This window comes from Rissa tridactyla, chromosome 8, assembly GCF_028500815.1.
Source record: "Rissa tridactyla isolate bRisTri1 chromosome 8, bRisTri1.patW.cur.20221130, whole genome shotgun sequence".
NCBI lineage: Eukaryota > Metazoa > Chordata > Aves > Charadriiformes > Laridae > Rissa > Rissa tridactyla.
The window spans coordinates 6,830,708-6,851,564 of record NC_071473.1 but is presented as its reverse complement, the minus strand read 5'-3'; the positions used below and the strand labels follow the sequence as shown (position 1 = coordinate 6,851,564).

The 20,857-nt window shown below is 46.5% G+C and overlaps 1 protein-coding gene across 29 annotated transcripts in view; it reads left to right on the top strand.

Moving 5' to 3' along the window:
- Nucleotides 1-20,857, top strand: part of LOC128913997 (mesothelin-like) — a 78,719-nt gene that overhangs the window by 50,571 nt on the left and 7,291 nt on the right. For 23 of the 29 annotated variants that reach the window (XM_054212484.1, XM_054212480.1, XM_054212475.1 and 20 more), the window contains 17 exons: nt 4,652-6,407; nt 6,772-6,878; nt 7,200-7,285; nt 11,327-11,367; nt 11,943-11,964; nt 12,875-12,959; nt 13,977-14,138; nt 14,575-14,777; nt 15,274-15,365; nt 16,050-16,180; nt 16,802-16,923; nt 17,352-17,523; nt 17,840-18,055; nt 18,159-18,329; nt 19,371-19,517; nt 19,672-19,721; nt 20,588-20,708. In XM_054212484.1, coding sequence (XP_054068459.1) covers nt 6,834-6,878; nt 7,200-7,285; nt 11,327-11,367; nt 11,943-11,964; nt 12,875-12,959; nt 13,977-14,138; nt 14,575-14,777; nt 15,274-15,365; nt 16,050-16,180; nt 16,802-16,923; nt 17,352-17,523; nt 17,840-18,055; nt 18,159-18,329; nt 19,371-19,517; nt 19,672-19,721; nt 20,588-20,708 — 1,866 coding nt within the window. In that variant the 5' untranslated portion in view covers nt 4,652-6,407; nt 6,772-6,833. Of the gene's footprint in view, nt 1-4,651; nt 6,408-6,771; nt 6,879-7,199; nt 7,286-11,326; nt 11,368-11,942; nt 11,965-12,070; nt 12,099-12,874; nt 12,960-13,976; nt 14,139-14,574; nt 14,778-15,273; nt 15,366-16,049; nt 16,181-16,801; nt 16,924-17,351; nt 17,524-17,839; nt 18,056-18,158; nt 18,330-19,370; nt 19,518-19,671; nt 19,722-20,587; nt 20,709-20,857 lie in introns of those variants that run through there. The other 6 variants (XM_054212471.1, XM_054212489.1, XM_054212486.1 and 3 more) reach the window with 6 other exon arrangements.

The following is a 20,857-nucleotide window of genomic DNA, read 5'->3' as shown; positions in this document are numbered from 1 at the left end:
GCCTTGTTTCAATTACTGGGGAGTCTTCCTTTGTGTGCTAAGTCCCAGTAAGCCTGAGATCTGTACAGAGAGGATAAAAGAAGAGCTACTTGCAAGTGATGACTGTATCATAAGACCACTTTTGTGGGCTTGGAGCTGTTTATACCTTAGACCACAGATTTTGCATCACTTCGGTCTTTATCCTCTTCTGCCAGCTCTGGACTCAGCCCTTTCTAGGGGGCTCACACAGCTCATTCTAGCTGACCCTAGCAGCAAGCTCGTCTGTTTCTTGCCCCACCAAAGAGAAGAGGTTTGTTTTAGGCTGAGGCTTGATCTTCGTGTTTCTCTCTTTCTGGTTCTCTGTCCAGTATCCTTTGGAGATCCTCCTAAAAGCTGCTGTTGCCTATCGCCTTCTGACCTGTGGTCCAAAGGGTAATTAAGCAAAGGATTGGACACCGCAGCTGTGTCATGTTGTTCTTCTCCAGGAGTCTTTGATGTAGCCTACCTTGTCTGGGCATTTTGGTGTGATTTTATTCTGTAACCTCTTCTGTCAGTATATGCATATGGAATTAATTGTTAGATGAGCTCACATAATGAAGGGATCTAGCGTGATGGACATGGAAACAAAGAATGAATTTAGTTTCCCTTTTAGAGCTGTATGTCTCCAGATCCTCTTTTTATAACTGGATCATGTTGTCCCAGCAGGGCCCTGACAGATTTCTTCCTTATGAGGCAACCAATGATTCTATGATTCTGTAACAAACAGAAAAATAACATGGAGTTTTTGAAAAGTATCATCTTGGAACGGGTCCAGAGGAGGGCCACAAAGATGATCACAGTGCTGGAGAACTTCTCCTATGAGGACAGGCTGAGACAGTGGGGGTTGGTCAGCCTGGAGAAGAGAAGGCTCCAGGAGATCTTATAGCAGCCTTCCAGTACCTGAAGGGGGCCTATAGGAGAGATGGGGAGGGACTCGTTATCAGGGAGCGTGATGATAGGACAAGGGGTAATGGTTTCAAACTGAAAGAGGGGAGATTTAGATTGGATATTAGGAAGAAATTCTTTACTGTGAGGGTTGTGAGACACTGGTCCAGGTTGCCCAGAGGAGCTGTGGCTGCCCCATCCCTGGAGGTGTTCAAGGCCAGGCTGGATGGGGCTTGGAGCAACCTGGTCTGGTGGGAGGTGTCCCTGCCCAGGGCAGGGGGGTTGGAACTAGGGGATCTTGAAGGTCCCTTCCAACCTGAACCATTCTGTGATTCTATGATCTTATATCCAGAAGCTTCTTTTGCCTTTCTGTTCAGTTATGACAGTTTGATTTTCTTTGCTAGGTGGTACGCATTTGCTTTCAGCCTTTGGTATGCCTTTATATAATTTCCACACCATCTGCAACATTTCAGTCTCTTAACTGCCCCTTTTGGTTCCTCTTCAGCAAGCATTCCTATTTTGCGCTCTGTTGTTCCTGTTCTTAAACCTCTCCTCCTGGTTCTGTGACTGTACTTGGCGTTAATGAAAAGGAGTACACTGGTGGGGCTGTCTGAACCCAGTGAGTCTCTATGGCCCTTGCAAGGTTACAGAGGAGCTTGGCTGTGGTCTCACATATTAGTAAAAGCCTGAGCCCCATCCTGTACATCCAGTACCAAACCCATGGTGAAATGTTCTGTATTAGCCCCGCTGGGGTACTGCTGTCTTCTGTGATGTACTGGCCCTTGGGTCCATGTTTGATGGGGGTTTTTCAGCTGTGGTGTGAGCATGTATCTGCTCAGGCAGCTTCTCCAGAGTGCTCTCTTGAGCATAATGGGAGACTTGACTTTTCTGAGAAAGCACAAAGCCCCTTTTGTTCTGGATAAAAACGGCTGGGAAGTATAATGACTTTGGGCTGAGCAGGGCGTGTGGCATGCCTGGTGGAGATGGGATAGGGAAGGATTTATTGTGTGTTGCCACACCTGGCTTAACATGGCAGGAACATCTTGGCGGTCAATTGTACAATGTAGTGTTACTGAAGAACACTTGAGCCATACTTGATGCTATACATGCACAGTCAGGTTGTGTGAGAAGAGGGTTATTAAGGCACTGACTCATTTTCCCGTGGTACAAAACTACATAGAATCATAGAATGGTTTGGGTTGGAAGGGACCTTAAAGATCCTCTAGTTCCAACCCCCCTGCCCTGGGCAGGGACACCTCCCACCAGACCAGGTTGCTCCAAGCCCCATCCAGCCTGGCCTTGAACACCTCCAGGGATGGGGCAGCCACAGCTTCCCTGGGCAACCTGTTCCAGTGTCTCACAACCCTCACAGTAAAGAATTTCTTCCTAATATCCAATCTAAATCTCCCCTCTTTCAGTTTGAAACCATTACCCCTTGTCCTATCATTACGCTCCCTGATAACGAGTCCCTCCCCATCTCTCCTATAGGCCCCCTTCAGGTAATGGAAGGGGCTCTAAGGTCTCCGCGGAGCCTTCTCTTCTCCAGGCTGACCAACCCCAACTCTCTCAGGCTGTCCTCATAGCAGAGGTGCTCCAGCCCTCAGAGCATCTTTGTGGCCTTCTGCTGGACCCGTTCCAACAGGTCCATGTCCTTCTTGTGCTGAGGACTCCAGAGCTGGACGCAGTAGTCCAGGTGGGGTCTCATGAGAGCGGAGTAGAGGGGTAGAATCACCTCCCTTGACCTGCTGGCCCCACTTCTTTTGATGCAGACCAGAATGCGGTTGGCTTTCTGTGCTGCAAGTGCGCATTGCCGGCTCATGTTGAGTTTCTCGTCCACTAGCACCCGCAAGTCCTTCTCCTCAGGGCTGCTCTCAAGCCATTCTCTGCCCAACCTGTATTTGTGCCTGGGATTGCTGTGACCCAGGTGCAGGGCCTTGCACTTGGCCTGATTGAACTTCATGAGGTTTGCGTGGGCCCACCTCAAGCCTGTCCAGGTCCCTCTGGATGGCATCCCTCCCCTTTAGCATGTTGACTGTGCCCCACAGCTTGGTGTCGTCGGCAAACTTGCTCATCTCAGACCTGTCCCACTCCTGCCCACCCACTGCAGATTTCGTTGCCTCCCCTCCTGCCCTCGCCTCTCGGTGTATGTGTTAAAGATCACAATGCAGAACTGGGCTTCACTCCTTACTTGCTATCACCAGGAAGCTCATATGTTTGAGAAGTGTGGGAAGTGATGTGAAGGCATTGGATTATTTTCAGTTAAGGAAAAAGGAGGCTTGTGGAGAGGGAGGAATGGGAGAGGGAAGGGAGACAGAGAGAGGTCTCCTGTGTGATTGTGTTGAGCTAGAAGTGATTGTTATTACAGCTGAGCTCTAAAACCCCCCTCACAGGCCTATGCGAGGGCTGGCTGCACCTCTGTCGGCCTTGGTAGCTACAATTGCAGCATGGTGCAAGAGGTGGACTGGGCAGTCTCGGAGTCCCCTCCCAGCTCTGTACTTCTTGGTAAGAGAAGGTCTCTAGTTGTCTCGCACTGAAAGCAAGTTTTGCCAGCATTCCTGGTACATGCTTTGTGTTCCCATTAGTCTGCAGCTGAGAAGCCTGATGCTGCAAAATTAGAAAAGTTCATAAAGGGTGGGGACAGCAGTGCTTAGGAAGGGAACGTGGTGCAGGTGAGACTAATGACAGGGAGGGCTCTGCTTCTGGGGAGGTGGTAGCTGAGGACATGCTAGGCCCTGTCCCCTGCAAGACTTGTCTGCCCAGGTGTGTGCTGCAAGTATCTTATTCCCACTTAGTCACAGTTGCAACCTGGATCACTGTATGCTGCTAAGGATATTCGGATAATAAGTATAAAGCTCCTAAACCACGTCCCATCTGGTTAGCATGAAGGTTATTGCTGAATTATAGTCATAAAACCTGCTTTTCCAGAATCATGTCACTTTGTGTGAGGTTCTCCTTTCTGGCAGTCCATCAGGGTGATCTTACCCTGCTCGGAAAACTGCACTGACATGCTAAGCAGTGCTGAGGCTCCTGCGGTAAAGTGGCTGTGTCCTTGGGCTGGGCCAGGCTGGGATCTGAAAAGTGCAGGAATACCTGCCACAGGCCAAACTGCTCTTCCCAGCTTTCAGTGCTACGAAGTGGTGAAGCTGGATATGGCATCACATCCAAAAGGTAAAAATCCTCTATCTGGAGGCCTGTTTTAGAGAGCTGTAATTCTCACTTAGGCTTACTCGAGTAGGTGCAATACTATAAATCATCTCCAGACTTAATTCTGTGTAATTATCAGGATTTTGCTTTGGCATGAAGTGTGCAAAAATGCCTCACCTATTGCTGTGTTGAAATCATTGCCTGCCTTCCTGTCTTTGAGCTCCTCTGTCTGTCTTCATCTCCTCAACTGTATGCTCTTGGAATCAAAGACCTTCTTGTTCGTATCACACCTAGCACTCCTGGATCTCTGCTTATGGCTCATAGGTGCTAAAGGATGAACGCAAATGGCAGGTACTACATGGTTCTGCTTGACCACCCTGCAGACAGACTTTAGAAAAATACCAGATTGTTTACAGATGAAAGTTTCTTCTTGCCTTTGTGAACTCTGGTTTCTCTTCCCGTAAGGGGGGGTGCTCTGCACACCCTTTAGGTATGCATGACTTCCTGGATGACATGAGCAGAAAGTCCTGACGCTTTGCATTGCCCCCTCCCATGGTTTCCTTATCTGTGGCTGAGGCTCAGTGTTATTTTTTCTGCTTTTCAGATCTCTCCTGTTCTTGTGTTTCACCTCTCAATGCCCTGGGGAAGACCCATAGATCTGGCCGAGGTTGACAGAGGCCTTCTGTGCCACATGGTCTTTGTTGCCATCTTGATTGACTCTTATATGGACCTGCAGTTCATCCAGCAGCATGTCCAGAGCTCCCCAGCAACACATGCCTATCGGACCCTCTGTCGTGGTCAGCCTGCTTGCAATGTTGAATTTACAGAAGGCGCAAGATGCTGAAAGCTTTGGTATTTGAAATGCGATTGAAGGATCCCAATCCATCTCAAGAACACCTCATTTGGATATCCTGGAGAAGAGGCTTCTTGCTTTGAACTAGGAGTCCATGAATCTGACCATTTTCAAAATAATGCATTTCAAGTTTATATAGATTTGGGTAGCTTAGGATGGGTGTTGATGAGAGTCACTTTGATGTTGGGCATCCTGTGCACTTCTGAGTCAGACAAACTAATTATGAATCAGTGTTACACTAGTTCCAAAATAGCTGATAAACATGTTAAGTGGGGTAAGAAAACTGAGAGTGTGGAGAGAGCTGGGGTTTGGGTACATGTTGTGATGTTGTGAGTCAACACTGGCTTTTCTTGGTGTTGTTACAAACACACGAGTTATAAGTGGGCATGGTGGGGCAAGCCTAAGCCTGGGACATAACTGGCTTATGGAAAAAACTTCTCTTGAAAAGCATCACCAAAGTGACCAAACAAAGATCGTTCAAACCTGAGGATGCAAAATTACTCCGGTGCATCCAGAGAAATTGAGAGAGTTACTGTGGGCAATTTCTTAGTCACTTGGGAGATCAGATCCAAGGGTCAGTGAAAAGAAGTCTGAAATGAGTGGACTATAGTTGAATATCCATCCCTTGTTAGAATCTGCAGCAGGTCTCATTTTTATTCTTGCAGATTATGCTTGCTATGTTTTCCTTACAGAAGTGCTTATAGTTGACCATTAGCTTGAGGAGAACTCAAGTTCGGGCACAATCAGGAGATCCCCCTGATTGCTGATGCATAGGTCTGGGGAGATCATGGGGAACACCACCATGTGTGGTTCAGCTGGGTTAGGAGCAAAGCCATTCCTCAGCTCCTGCAGCATGCAGTTACTGCATAAAGACCCCTTAAAACCAAATGTGATCTCTTTAATAAGAACGTTGTTTAGTTTTTAGAATAGAGCAGCCTGCAGGAATTAGGAAGCCCATGAAGTTATGTCCTAGGAACTTTGCAGCAAGGAAATAAATGAAGGTTTGTTGAGGGAAAGGTAACTTCTGGTGATAGGGAGACAGGGATCTTTGGGACTGCAATTCTGGGGCCATTGGATAGCAGTGATCTCATTGCTGTGGTGCTTGTGAGTGCTGACGAGCTGCTGCAGCGAGTGCTGATGCAAAAGCCCACGTGGCACTTGGGTGCAGATGCTGGGCACCATGACATGAGGCCAGTGTGCCATGAGCACCCTGGAGCGCGTCAGCAAGCAAAGGTTCATCAAGGAAATAAGAAAGATGGCTGTGCTGTGGGATTTGCTTGCACCAATCTTAGCCTTTTATCCTCTTGCAGGGCTGCATTTTTTGATTTCAGCTATCCTGATTCCTCTGTCTTGAGTGGAGAGCTCTGTGTTTCAGTTGATTGACCTCACTGAGCCTGGAGCAGAGTTCCCAGTTTGACATAACTGTGATCAGAAAATGGCCTGTCTGACTATTGGAGGAACTGCCATGTATTTTCCTTGGTGGGTCTCCCAGGTGGAGATGACTTGGGTAAGCAGAAACTTCAAGAAAAGGGCCAAACATTTCAAACTCCACTGAAGCAAAATTTCCTGATGACAAACTGTAGTAACTAGAGGAAGGCGGTCCTAGAGTACCTCTGTCCTGGGACGGTGGCTTTATTTTTGTTGCCTCCTGTAACTGGCAAACACGTCCTGCACAGGGCAGCGAGGGAATGTACCTATTCACTGCTCTCATCCTGCCCACTCTGTGCAGCCTTGCTTCAGGCTCAGTGTTTCCTACTGTATCCTAGGAATGACGAGCGTTAACAAATAACATTTATTTGTACTGCTAAACATTTGTATTCTCAAGTACTTATAGGTGTGTCCAGTGCTCCAAATACATCCTGTAATTTCAGATGCAGTTTTGAGAAGCCAGAGACACGCCCCAGTTTGCTCAGTGAAAAGGAGCCCACTACGGATGGTAGCCCTTCACACTGAGTACCTGGCGACTAGCGGCTTGGAGGTAAGTTAACCCTCCAAGCGGGGCTGTGCAACTTCTTGTCCTCCTCTGCCAGAGGGGAGCCTGACATCAGGGCATCAATAGCAGTGAATCTAGCTTAACTAACTCTCTGAATTCTCTGCGTGCAACTCTGTGCTTTCCCAGGCATAGCGGACCCTCAGTAGGTTTTTTTGTGTGCTTTGGGTCTAGTTTCAACTAGGTTTTGTGAAGGGTGTTGGCATGTGTCAGTGTGCTTGTGAGACAGTCACCTTTTAACTTTCCTACTCTGAGTTTGGTTTTGCAATTAAGTATTATTCATGTTTGATTTTTCTTGGCTGAAATAAGGTGATTCCTTGCATGTATGAGTGCTCTGAAGACCTTTGCAGAAATGCTGCTTTTACTCCCAGGGCTGGGCTTCCTCCTTTTGGTTGGTGAGTATTACCGTGAGGGTGGCGGGTGTCCCGGGAGGATTTTTCTTACCAGCAGCTGTAGCTGAAATAATGCTCAAAAGAGAAAACTGTGCTGAAAGACCATTGAATGTTACTTTGGTGGTTGCTCTAAATCTCCAGACTTTAGTTATGCTTGTTAATTGTTGTATTCGTAAACCAAAATATATTCATTTTTGTAATAAGCAGGGTGGAAAGACAAAATCGGAATTCATTCTCTTCCTGTCATTGCAGAGCTATCTGCTCACTGCTCCTTTGTTTGGAGCATCCAGGTGTCTCTGGGAAAGCACTTAAGAAATAAACTTAGCTGAATCCGATTATATTCCCTACTTTCCCTCCATCTATTTTTTTGGTAGTAAGGGATTCTGGAGCAGGATCTTTGTTTCTTTCAGAAAGTGTCAGTGCTTTATTCTTCCTTCCTCATCAGACTTGAGATAGCATTTGCAGTGAATATTGATGACAATAGAACACGTAACGTTACAAACAATCTAAAGAACCACCAGCTGGGGAACAGCTACATAAAGGGACCGTCAACAGTAGGCTTAGTTATCAGTACTAAAGGAAGGAAAACATTCTTTATTTCTTTAATTAAGCAGTTGTCAGTGTTCAAAACTGACTGATGTATTATGGACACCCTGATGGAAATGCGATATTTCTTTTCCCCACTTTTCTATTAACATCCTGTACAAGGAGGGATGTCTCTGTCCAGCAGAAGTACATTGGTTGCTTGTAAAAGTTAATGACTCTTAATGCAACTGCTTTTAATTTTGGTGGTTTGTTCTCATGTTGGCCACTGGCTCAGCATGCAGGTGTGGGAAATCATTCCATTTCTTTGGGCCATGCTTGCCCCCATCCATCTACCCATCTTCTTCTGTAAATGCCCTACATAACTGGAGGTGGAGAAAAGTCAGAATATCAGAAATGTGCTGAGCCTGTGGAGAATTTGCATCCAACAGCTTGCATGCACTGCACTTTGGGGGGCGGATCAAAAAGAGAAGAAAGAAAACACAACTTTCTGAAAGTGCCGAAACAGGTTTCTGAAAGGGAAGGATAGGAGATCTAAGTGTAGTGGTGCCACCTTATCAACACGAATAGCCTTGTTGTAAAGAAGCAGTGGGGAGACCCGGCAGTGCTCAGCAACCTCGTGGCACAGAAGTGCCCTCATGGAGGAGAAGGGACCGTGGAGAGCAGTTGAACAGTGTATGTGCATGAAAGAGACAGTCTCTTCCATTATGGGAGGCTTCACTGCAGCCTGACGTGCCTGTGCACTAACACAGTGTGGGAGCAAAAACTATGTTTTGGAAGGGTATTGCTCCCAGCGTGATGCACACATATCTTAGCCTTTGTGTGATTTTGTGCGATGAAGGATTTATTGTCATACAATGAGGATTCTTGTGATAGTAGGTTGGGGTCTGCTCTGATCTTGCAGAGTGCCAAGCCACCCTTCTCTTCCTCCTTCTCCCTCTGTGGGTGTTTCTGAACGCTGCTCTTTTGAGTCAATGGGATGATTTGCATGCTTAAAGTTCAACATATGCGTAAGAGCTTTCCAAGAGTGGGGCCAAAGGGCTTGCCTGTATGTTTCCAAGGTGTCCCGTCCTGAGGTGAGCAGTGATTTTCACAGTGGAAACAGCTCGGCTGTGTCTGCGGGCAGGGAAGCATGGCCTCACGGCCAGCCTCTGGCACTGAAATGTTGCTTGTGATTTTGGTAACTCTTTCGGGACTTCCTCTAGGAGCGAAGTTAATGTGTGTTCGGGATAGAGGAAAGCACTGCATTTGCCCAGCTATGCGTGTGTTTCCTTTGTGTGTTACTTAGTAACAGTTCTCTGTTAATTAAATGATTAAAAAGGTGTAGCAGTTAGTAATCAAAAAAGCTGTTATACTAATTAGGGGCTCCTCTCATCTATCCTTACAAGCTATTTTATAATCCCCTTCCTAATGCAGGTCATTGGGCTGGTGAACACATCCATACCCAGGAAAGCTGTTGACGTCCTCCTCCTCCTCTTCTTGCCCATCACAGTTCAGTGATAAGGGTCTCCCATCCTGTTGATTTCTGTGCCCGATATCACCCTGGGTTTGACTCACACTGCCCTGAGCCACCTTAGTCCGGTCTCTTCGCCATATGCTGTGGAGGAACCACAGAAGGTTGCTTCTGTGTTTTGGTTTTGGGACTCGGCTCCTCCACATTCCCCCCATGAGTCACTTCTCACCAAATATTTGTGGATAACACCAGTCCCGACTGTGCTCCCCGCACTGTGCAGTGGGAGTCACTGGTGCTTTAGAGCCATGGAACAATCATACTGAACCTGAGCTTTGCACACCTCCATATGCTTGTTGGGCACTACTCAGCCAGCCCTGGGCTAGCTGGTCCGTGGGTCTGGGAGATGAGGCATGGGTGGGGGTGATCTCTACAGCCACTTCAGCCTCCTGTCAGCTGCAGTGCCTGATCCAAAGTCACTAAAGTTGGTCCCCGCTGAGAGGTAACTACCTAACTTTCATCACCGCATTACTCCTTGAGCAGATGAAGGCGGCTTGCAGAGAAGCGGGGGTACTCTGGGCTGCAGGGCAGCCGGGCTTGCTGTGCTCTGCCACGCACTGAGATGGGTCAGAGGATGTAGCTAAAGCGGTGGGAGGAGAATGGTGCAAACTGGGCATGCCATGTGGTGTGGGGGGTGAATGCAACGAGGGATGGCTGTGTCAGACGGCTCTGCAAGGCCCTGGTGCTTCACTGTGGACTGAGATCGGGCACAGCTACCCCAGGAGGTGGGTGAAGGTGACAGTGCTGACCAGCTGCATCCTGAGTGTGCTGTTAGAGAAACACACTGACCGAAACAACTGTGCAGTGATTCAGTGCTAGCAAGTTGTGACAGTCAGCCTGCAGCGTAACCTCAGGAGCCTCTAACCACTGCCTTCTCCCTCTCCGTGCCTCTCATTTCGTAGAATCATAAAATGGTTTAGGTTGGGAGGGACCTTAAAGATCATCTAATTCAAACCCACCTGCCATGGGCAGGGACACCTCCCACTACACCAGGCTCATGTAGTGTTTGTTGCATTCACTTGTTCTGTCCTGTCACAAACTAGTGTGAAGTCTCTACCTTTCCCTTTTCTGTACGCAGGGGATGCTGAGCTTGGCAAGCTCCTAATCTGAAGTAAATAATGCTAATGCCAGGGAGTTTTGAGTCTGTGTATGTTGTTACTGGTTTCCTAAGCTTGCATTTCACCACCTTTCCAGCTTCGTGGCATTGGCGGGGGAGATGAAAGTTGCCATCAAGAACAATGTAAAGGTTGGGAAACAAGGAGTAGAGAAGTGGAGGGCTTGCACAGACCTGCCAAGAGCCAGCAGTGACACAGTTGACTTTCCATAAATCCCTGTCAAGCTCTCAGGCAGGACTGGCATGGGGGCTGTCGTACGGTGGCGTTACCTGCGTTGTGTGCAGTTCTGCAGCATAGGGTGATTTTAATCCAGTTGAGGATTTAGCAGGAAAAACATATGAAATACAACACAGGCTTGGCTACAATTGACGCATTGATGGCAACACTGTAAAGGACAATTAGAAGCTGCAAAGCTAAAAGCATCGTGGAAGTATAAGCATGGTGAGCCTGGCCTGCTGGGCTGATTGCTGGCTATGGTGCACAAGGGATACTGGGCAAGGAAGTCCTGGAGAGAAGGTCCATTCCCAGAGTGTTGTTTCTGCCTCTTTCCCTGCCTTTTTCTCTGTGGGGACAGAGATGTGTGCAGTCTCTCATGGCATCTAAGGCACTGCATTTCTGTTCTCTGCCAGTCTGACCTGCTGTGGATAGAGGAGTACCTAATGTCTGCTCACCCAGTCAGCTGTCACAAAGCCAAAGGGAAAACAGCAGAAATGTTTGACAGAAATGATTTTGTGAAATACTGTGTCAAGAATGAGGAATAAAATAACATAGTGAGATGAGTTATCTTCAGGATCTGTTAAGCCAGATGGGGGCTGGACTGTAGGAAGGAGCTTTGTCCTGCATTTGCTGCTAAAATCATGGAACATTGTCTTCCAGGTTGGCAGGTAGCTGCTGCAACTTCTGCTGGGACACATCTGGTAAGGCAAACTTGCGTGTTTAAAATAAGTGTCATCCGTGTCTTGTAAAGCATGTTTGGGTTGGTGGTTGGTGTGGGCCGCTTCCTGGTAGCAGTGCATTGATGGAAATCAATTGCTACAAGCCAGATGCAGTGCGTTGAGCCCTTGCCCATCCTGTCTCCCAAGCAGTGAGTGGAGTGGGGATGGCTTCTGCAGGTCTTTGCAGGGCTTCAGTGCAAGCACATCGCCAGATGATTCAGTGAAGGTGGCGCTCATCGACCACACTCACATCATCTGGAGAACAGTCCATCCCATTGGCTCTTATGCCTGAGTGATGGGCAGGACTCGTATAACCCTGAACTTTCCAGCTATCTGAGGTACAGAGCCAGTGTTGATAGGAATTTTGCAGATGGCGACTACCTAGCATGGCAAGATGGGAGCTCTGGTTCTGGGCACTTGTGTGTTTTCAGGCCAGATCCAAGTACAAATGGTTGCAGTTAACATGCTTGTCTGTATGCAATGATCACAAATAATGTTGTGCTACCATTGCAACTGCATGATAAGATCATCTCTTTTCTCTCTTTCTCCTGGTGCAGTGCTCCAGCTCCCCTGTCAATGGTGAGTTTCTTACCAAGTAATCTCCATAAAGAAGATTCGGACATGGTCTGTATGCATATTCCTATCACAGTTCCCTTACCTTTGTCTCTCTTTTTTTGGGAATCAGAATCTGCTGTGTGTGCTTCGGTGGAAAGGTATGTGAACCGTCAGCAAATTGTCTTGGCAGCATTTTCCTTGTAGAGTGATACTGGATTGTTGGGGATGTCACATCAGATAGCAGGAAGCCTCTGAAACCAGGTGTAGCATCTTTGTCCCTGCAAAGTCCCAGGGATGCCTGTGGGCAGGGAGGGCTCTAATTTCACTCATTGAAACAGTGAAAGGAAAATGCCTTCCTGGGGCTCTCTCTGTGTCTGTGCTGGACAAAGAAAATCAGGGCAAGTCCCTCATGTGTCAGCCAGCCTGGCATGGGGGGGATTTACTGCTCCAAGAACCTTGGCATTGGTGCTGAGCTCAGCTTAACTAGCCGTGGGGGCCTAAGACTCAAACAGGCCCTCTTCAAGCCTTCGTTGAACTTGATTTCTACTTAAGGGTCAACAATTTACAAGTACCCTTTCCCTGCTCTCAAATAGTGCCAGCAAATGGTTCTCATCATCTGTGTTGTTGGTTGGTTGTTCTTCTGTATTTGTTCTGTGCCTCGTTGTTACGGCTGCCTGGCATTGCTCCTGTTCCTTAATGGGTGGGCTGGACCCTTTACAGGAGTGTAGCTTATAGCTGTCCCTGCTGCAGATGAGCAAAACTCCAAGGAATAAAAGCATGTGGTCAGGGGCATTCACATGCCTTTGACTGACTACCTGGGCTCAGGCAGCCGCACTCCGTGCCTGCGTCTGCAGGCGGAATGCTGACAGAGTGCTAGCTCCCAGGTCTGGGGCAGCTGGCACAGAGGTGATGTCTTTGCTTTTTTTCACACCAGTGTCAGCCAGGAGATGGTTCTGGAGGTAGCCCGTGGCCAAGCCTCCCCCTGCAGCCTCACTTTTGGTCAATATGCATGTGCACAGGTAATGAAAGTCTCCTTTTCATGGGCTGGTGTTTTGTTTTCCTTGACAACAGTGCCATTTCTAATGTAAAAGCAGTCCCACTGTTGGCTGTGAATGGAGTGGCCGAAGCCTTGTGCAGGCTTCAGATCTGGGTTGTCAAGGTTTCCCCCACAAGACTGAAAGAAGGGATGGGGTCACACACACAGGACCATCCAGAGCACTGAGCTGTGGCAGTGTCACCTTCCCAGGCAACACCACCATGGAGGCCTTTCTGGGGCTGTCTGTGAAAGTGGGGATGCTGTCTTTTCCAAACTTCTCTCAAATGAGAAGGTGGGACAAGGGAGATTTCCAGAACAAGTTGGCTACTAGAAACTGGTATCATAGTGTTGAAACAAATCTCTGCATGAGAGTAACCCATGTCCATCAGGGTAAAACATTTAATGAGCACAATAAAAAGTGGTTGCAGTGTGGAAAATGTCATCTGGAATATTTCAGGTTTATTTCTCTTCCTGCTTTTGTCATTATCTCTAAGTTGCTGTGCTGCCACTAATTGCAAATGAATTTGTATATTCCCATAAATATTTCTAACAAAAAGATGTAGTTTCTTCAAATATTTGTTGGTGGGGTTTTTTCTTGTTTTTTTTTCTTTTTTTTTTTGTCATTGAAAAATGTTTCTGGAGTGAGGAAGTTTCTTATGGAAGTTTCCACTTTGATCAAATGGCCTTTTTTAATTTTTGGTGGGAAACCATTTGGAATAAAGTTTTTTTTTTTAAAGCCACTCTTTGCTTGGGGGGAGCACAGATTAGGTAACAGAAGGATCCAGCATTTGGAACTGGGCATATTTAGGCTAGCTTCAAGTCAGCGTAAGCGGGGCTTTCTTCTGACTCTTCTGTCAGCAGGTTTCATCACCTTACAGTGCTGAACGCTCACGTGTAGGTGAGCTAGTGAAGCAGACCTGAAGGAGATTGCATACTGCAGCATCTCTAAATATGACACGCCTTTTGTTATCTCTGTATGGATTTCCCTTTTCTTTTTCAGAGTGCTTGGCTCCAGGACCTTCAGGATGATTTCCTCATATCCTTATATTCTTGCCTTACCCCTAAACCTGCCGGTGCTATGGATCCAGAATACTCCGTTCTGTTCTTTTCCAAATATGATGCCAAGAAGCTTGTAGCTGCTCTGACTATGTTCAGCCAGCGGGTGGGTATCACATATCCAACTCTTTGTTTACCTGTAATGCCAGTGGAAGGCATTAGTTAACATTACCGTATTTTTTACCTTAATGTTACCTTATTTTAAAAAGGGCACTATTTCAGTCAACGGAGCTCCACCAATATAGTAGAGTTCTGTGCTGTTAAAAATAGCTGTGAAGACAGGAATAACACCCATGAGTTCAGCTAGGTTACCTGTTGCTGATTGCAGTGGCAGCACAGACCTGGGGTTCCTATGTGAATTACAGACTGACTATGCTTGAATTGCACAAATATTGCTGTGAAGAGGGTCACGATCCAGAGAAGGGATTATTGCTAGGGGTGATTCTGTTCATAATGTTCAGATTCATGTGGATTTATGTTAATGTTTGTTTAGAAGTCCATATTCACTTGAATTCATGTTTCTTCTCATCTCTTGCCTTCAGTTTTCTTATGTGCCTCTTTCTTCTGAGTGGAACATGATCTTCATTAATGGCTTGTGGGAGAAGATGTTGCAAGTACCTGATATTGACAGCCCACCCGTTTTGTCTCAGTGGGTCCATGAGGGGCTTCAGCCGTTCCTAGTCGAGCCCAAGGTCTTTGCTTGCCTCCGTGCCAAAAACGTGTTCTGTGAGACGTTTCAGAAGATGTAAGTGCTGAATGCAAGCATTGTTGTGGGGTTGGAACTAGATGATCTTTAAGATCCCTTCCAACCCAAACCATTCTGTGATTCTATGATTGTTCAGTCCTGTTTTGCTGAGATAGGAAAGCGGCCCTCACTCCAAAACAAAGGGCTCAATTCTGTAAGCGCTGTGAACTGATGGAAGCCCGGGCAGGGTCTCTGAGAAGCTCTCTCCAAGGCTTCATAACACACCTGCTGACCCTGTGACTGGTCCTCTGCATCAGTCAATGTGTGGGTAGTGGCCCTGCTAGCATGGCATTTCCAAAGCAGTATCACAGGATTGGCAGTGCAGCCCCCAGATGATCATGGGGCTGTTGTGAAGGGAGGTCACATTGGTAACTTTGAAAAAGGATGTGATTCATAGTATCAGTCTTCATGTAACAGCCCTTTCTGTGACAATCCAACCCTGCCGGGTTTGATTTCATCTGTGTTTGAGATGTCTGCCTTTCTTACCCATCTTCAGAGTCGCTGCCCTGAATGGCATATATTCTGACCTTCCAGTGGAAGAACAGAGGAATCTTTACACCGGGATCAAATACTATCTCATCGAGGATGGTAAATGACTCAATTTCCTTTAAGAAACAATAGAATGTTTTAAGCCACTGATACATGCTACAACATTAGCTACAATCTGTTACAGGGCTGAGGCTTCACAGATTTTTTGGTGAATTTATATAGTCTCTTCAGTGGAAATAGGCTGGGAATATGACAGTGATTAGAAGTATCAGGAATCATTTCCCTGCCTGAAGGCTTTATTAATCCAGGATTTTATAAATTAGCACGGTCAGTCCTATGCTGATTTACATCCTGTGCGAATGGCATTTACTGTTTTGTTGTGAAAGAACAGTGCAGCGTTTAGTTCCGAGAGCTAAAAGATTCGTCTCAGAAGCAGCTCAGAAAGGGGGACCCAGGTAAGACACTCCCCTGTCTCCAGGCAGTAGCTTGCACGCAAAAATTTAATGTCCTGCAAAAAGTTTTTGGCAGATTTGAAGGGAGGAAGAAAGAGACTGGTGATGAAATATTTGGAGGGCTTTGCAAGAATGAGGCATCTGTCCTGTCCCCTGTGTAAGGAGTGCACAGACATGCAGATCCGAGCATCAAGTGTGATCAGAGGGAACTCTCTGCTGACTGAGTTCTCTGATAGGCTGAAGCCTGTTCTGCATTCAGAAATCTCCAATCTCCACTGTTTTCCTGATACAGTGCAAGTCTGTAGCTTGATGGTGTTGGCCTGTTTTACAGGATCAAACCACAAATGCTACAATGCAGCTGTTCCAGGTCTGAATTCCACTGCTTGGTTTGAAAATTATCTTGGATCCTTCTTGGAGCATGCTACTGTTGGAGACCTGCAGCTTTTTGGTGATGAAGCAACGGTAAGTGCAGCTCATCAGGGTGATGAATAACATGCAGCGTGCAAAATACTCTGTGTCTGGGACATTGTCTTCCCTCCCTGACCAAAATTCATGGAGATGCTGCTAGCAGGAACATTTTTCTTGTTTGTTTATGGTGAACAATCACTTCAGTTTTTATTTCTTTCCCCATCATGATTTCTTATGATAAGAGGCATTTGCACGGAAGTTGATTTCACATAGGTAATTCTGCAGAAAGCAAACTGGAGTCAATAAGGGCAGCAAACCCAAACCTTATCTCAAGACTGGACCGATGTCTGGGCCTGGTTTAGTGAATGACTGTATGTGTGCATAATGCTGTAGGGGCAGGGCCACATCTTTTAGCAGCTCTCCTGCCTTTGTGCCTTGCAGCAGTCATAGAGTGAGAGGCTTACCATGCCCTTGGAGTGCAAAGATAAATAAAGCAAGGTCCCAGTGTATTACTTGAAAACAAAAAATAAATTTCCTTGCAACTTCAAAGCCGGATGAGAAAAACCGTATTGCTTCAAGTGAGGTTTGTTCAAACTGTCCTAAGTGACTGTCACATTAAAGTATTCATCTGAACTTTTTCTTTTGTTTTGTTTTTTTTTTTACTCCCATTCTCAGCTTCAAAAATTTGCCAGGGATCCAGTCAATATACAGATGATCAGCAACCTCACCTTGCTTCGGGAGACAGCTGTGTACTATACCTTGCTGCTGACCTCTGGACCTGATTTTCCCTTATCGAGGTACAGGACCTGACCTGACTTCCTGCCTGACTTATGGTTTAGTGTGGTACTGTGACTTAGCAGAAGTTTGCTGAGCGGTGGTTCTGATGGCTGCTTCCATTAAATCTTTAAAGCATTTGTCTATTCTTCAAATAATTGCATTGGACTTGATCTTGAGGAGGGCCGGACCACGAGTTCCAAATCTTGGGAAATGACTGTCATGCAGTGCCAGCCACCGACTAATGACCAGCAGCACACCTTGCATGTTTTTGCAGTTTTGCCTGACACAGCAGTGCGCTCCGTGAACAGGAGCATCAGCATTGTCAAAGCTAAAGTGAATCAGGGGAAACACGTGCTGGATAAGAGCATCCTTTGGAAAAAAAGGAAAGATCTGTCAGAGCCACTGTCTGTCATACTGGCAGCCTCTCCTCCTTGTCTCCCACCTGCAGTCTCCCAGACAGATTTGTTTGCTACCTGAGCCCCTCGGCAGTGAGCAACCTGAGCAGAGACGATGCTTTGAGCTTGGCCCAGAGGATCAGTAAGAACTGCCCATTGAACCTGACACACAGAGGAATAACTAGAGAGAGTGCTCCCTCCTCCCTGACAACAGAGGAACTGCAGGTAAACCATTGACACTCAGCCCCATGACTCAGTTCTTCATTCATCTAGACAAAATTTGTGAGGCTTGAGGATCAACTCTTGTGCCTCCTCCTGTGTACACTCCTGTAGGCAATCTTGCTTTCTTTATTGTGGCATCAGGCTGGTGTTTCATGATGTGCAAAATCTTAGTGGGGAGACGCAGTCCATCAATAGGCTTCATCACACAAGTTTAAGGCACAAAGTCCAGTGATTTAAGACATCCAAAGGCCATAGGATCCCATTGGCTTACCTCATTGCTGCTCTGACTTTCTTTTCTGTCTGTGTGGGACTTTTTCAGGTTGCATCCTCCTTGGTGAGAAAGTTTGAACATTTCACCCCTGCAATCCTGCGTGCATTGGGCCAGGCTGCAGTTGGACTGTCTATATCTGACATTGAAAACAGCATCAGTGATAAAGACCTTGAAGCATCTATTCCTGCCCTGGGTGAAGTTCGTGGCTGGAATGCTGAGCAGTCCAGCACAATCATCAACAAACTGCTCAGCTCTGGCTACCAGGTACAAAGGATAAGATCCACAAATGCAGCTCATACCTGGTATAGCTGCCAGCAAGTGATGTTTGGCCCTTCACATACTCATGCCTGCGTGCATTACTTTTCAGATCCAGAATGGACAGAGCCTGGCAAAGCTTGGGAGCTTGGTGGCTGGCCTCAACAGCAGCACGCTTCAAAGTCTGTCTCCAGAAGTAATCTTGGAAGCCATTAAGTTGCCTGAGTTTGTTCAGCACATAGCGACCCTGCCCTCTTCTCTGAAAATGATATTTGTGGAAAAGGTGAAGTTGCTTTTTCTCTTCAGGCGTCATAAATTAGCAAAGCTCTGGTGACGCACAGCTAAGAACACTGGTTACCTGGGGCCAGGCATTGACACACACCTGCACACCCAGACAACATTCCCTCGGGGATGTTTGTCATTGCTGAACAGAGTGTGCAGCAGGACAAGCCTCTCAAGTCCCTATCACCTTGCCTGTGTAGATGTCCTTGGCAGCCAGCCAGCGTGTCTTGCTGAGCCTCCTGGGTCCTGGGGATGAGGGCAGAAGGGACAGTTGTTTTACAGGGTATTCCTGGAAGCTACTCCCCACTGACTTGAAAAGATGCTTTCAGAGAAAGGTTGTTGTCATGGTTTGGAGTGAGAACATGTGAGAAGGGAAGGCGGCTTAGGAAGTCCCTTTTAGTGTAGGCTGATGTTTCAGCAATGCAGTATTTCATCCTCCCATGTGATTGTGTAGGATTTGAACACCTCTTTGCCTTTTTTCTGACCATAACTTTAGTCTTCAAGTTGTGTGTTTAGCATTCAAGTTTGTTGTTATCATCTTCCCTCTGTTAGGAAAGATCCTGAACTGTGTTTGGCACCAGAGGCCCTGCCTATAGCATGTCCTGGGGCAAATGGGGCTCTGTGTGAAGCGTTAGGGAAATAACGTTCACCACCGTATTGTTCTGTAACGTGCCTTCCTCAAGTTGAGACATTGTTTGTGTTGGCAGAGCAGAAAGTCGCGTCCTCCTTTCTGGCCTGCTAAAACTTTTTAGGGCATAAAGCCAGGAGGTGGGAAACTGATAAGAGATAGAACCGCTCCCATTCATCAGGACCCCAGGTACTAGCTCCAAGCAGCTCTCGTAGTCTGATGAATATGTCAAACAGGAAATATTTCGTAGTGTTAGGTCTCCAAGAAATGCCCAGATGATCATCAGGGGAGTTTGCCTGGCTTCTTTCCAGTTTGTCATTTCTTCTCCGGCAATTGTTTATTTTAGCCAAGGTATTTGAATTATATGTTTTGTGGTTGGTTTGTTGTTTGTTTTTTTTTTTTTTTTTTTTAAAGATTTCCTCCAGTGTAGGACACCCTGCTGACCTGGTTAAATATATCCCTGATGCTCTGGCCAGTTACATTCCAAAATCATTGCTTGTTTTTGGGGAAGAGAAGCCCAATATTTTGGATCTCAACAGTAAAAAGTGGACCCGAGAACAGGTAATATGCTGGCGGCTTGTGTCCTTCTTACCCCCTCAGTGTCAGCCTTGGACTCTACAGAGCTATGTGTCTGCTCTGCACATCTGTCTGAAAATACAGGTGAATGTTGCAGAAGATCATGGTAAACCGTTGACACTCTGGCTTTGCTTCACAGGCTGCCATGTTTTTCAGTGATGTCATGAAGACAGAGCCTGACTTCAGCAGGTAGCGTTTTTCCTCTCTCCTTCCATTGTCCATGTTTGTGTTTGCTTTGATTGCAATTTCCGTGTTTCCTTTGGCATGTATGGCAGACCCACCATATTCAATCTGTAATGGCAGATGGGAAATAACATGCAAACCCAAACACAGGCATGTAGCATCAAGATTTACCAGGGTGTTATCTGCAAAATATACCCATAAACCACACTTGCTTTCTGAAATGATGCTGCTGCCTGAGACTGCACCTGGAACCTTGCTTCTTACTGCCTCTGTGGAAGGTGTTTCTAATCGGAGAATGTGTCAGTCTTCCACAGTGCTATTCCAGGCATTAAATTTAGTGGGACTGATATATCTTTTGTCGGCTCTCCTATCTGAGATGAAAAATTATGAAAACCATTATATATATATCAGGAAAAACAACGGAGTTGACATCAGTGTCCTGTGGATTTCACAATGAAGCTTTTCCATATAGAAAGGAATCAAAGTTTTAAGGACTTCTCCCTCAGCTCTCCCAGACTGTGCAAACTACGTTCAGTGATGGGGACCTGCACAACTCCATTTCACTTTCAATGTGTGGCATGTGCTGAAAACACAGGGAGACTGATCTTGTAATTTGGGATGGAGAGTTTGTCCCTGTGTTTCTACTTCTACTACGAGTCTCTGGATTATGTTTATTTGACCAGTGATGGCTTCTTGATCTCCCACATAAGTCAAGACTAGCAACTTTGAGGGGATGGAGTTTGGAGAACATTAAACTTTGAGAATGGGGGAGGCTTATGCTTGCTGTATTTGTCATTATATATGTGGGAGAAGAGCATCAAATTTTCTCCTGAAGGCCTTGCCCTTCTGATTTGCCTTCTGTAAATGTTCAGGCTTTCTCAGTCGGTCCTTCAAGGCTTCACGTGTGCAGCTACCAATGAGATGGAAGCAGAAAGATTTCAGGAGCTGGCCAAAGTCATGAAGGAGAAGAATGTCAAGCTGGGAGAAGATCAGGTCAGTTTCCGCATTTTGAAATGCGATGTTTGGTGTTGTCATAAAGATAGCAAGGAGGATTGTTCAGCAAGAACAAAAAATCTCTCATCTTCAGGGACTAGAACAAATGTAACTGGTCCTGGGTCTCCGTCCCACAGTTCTGAATTTCC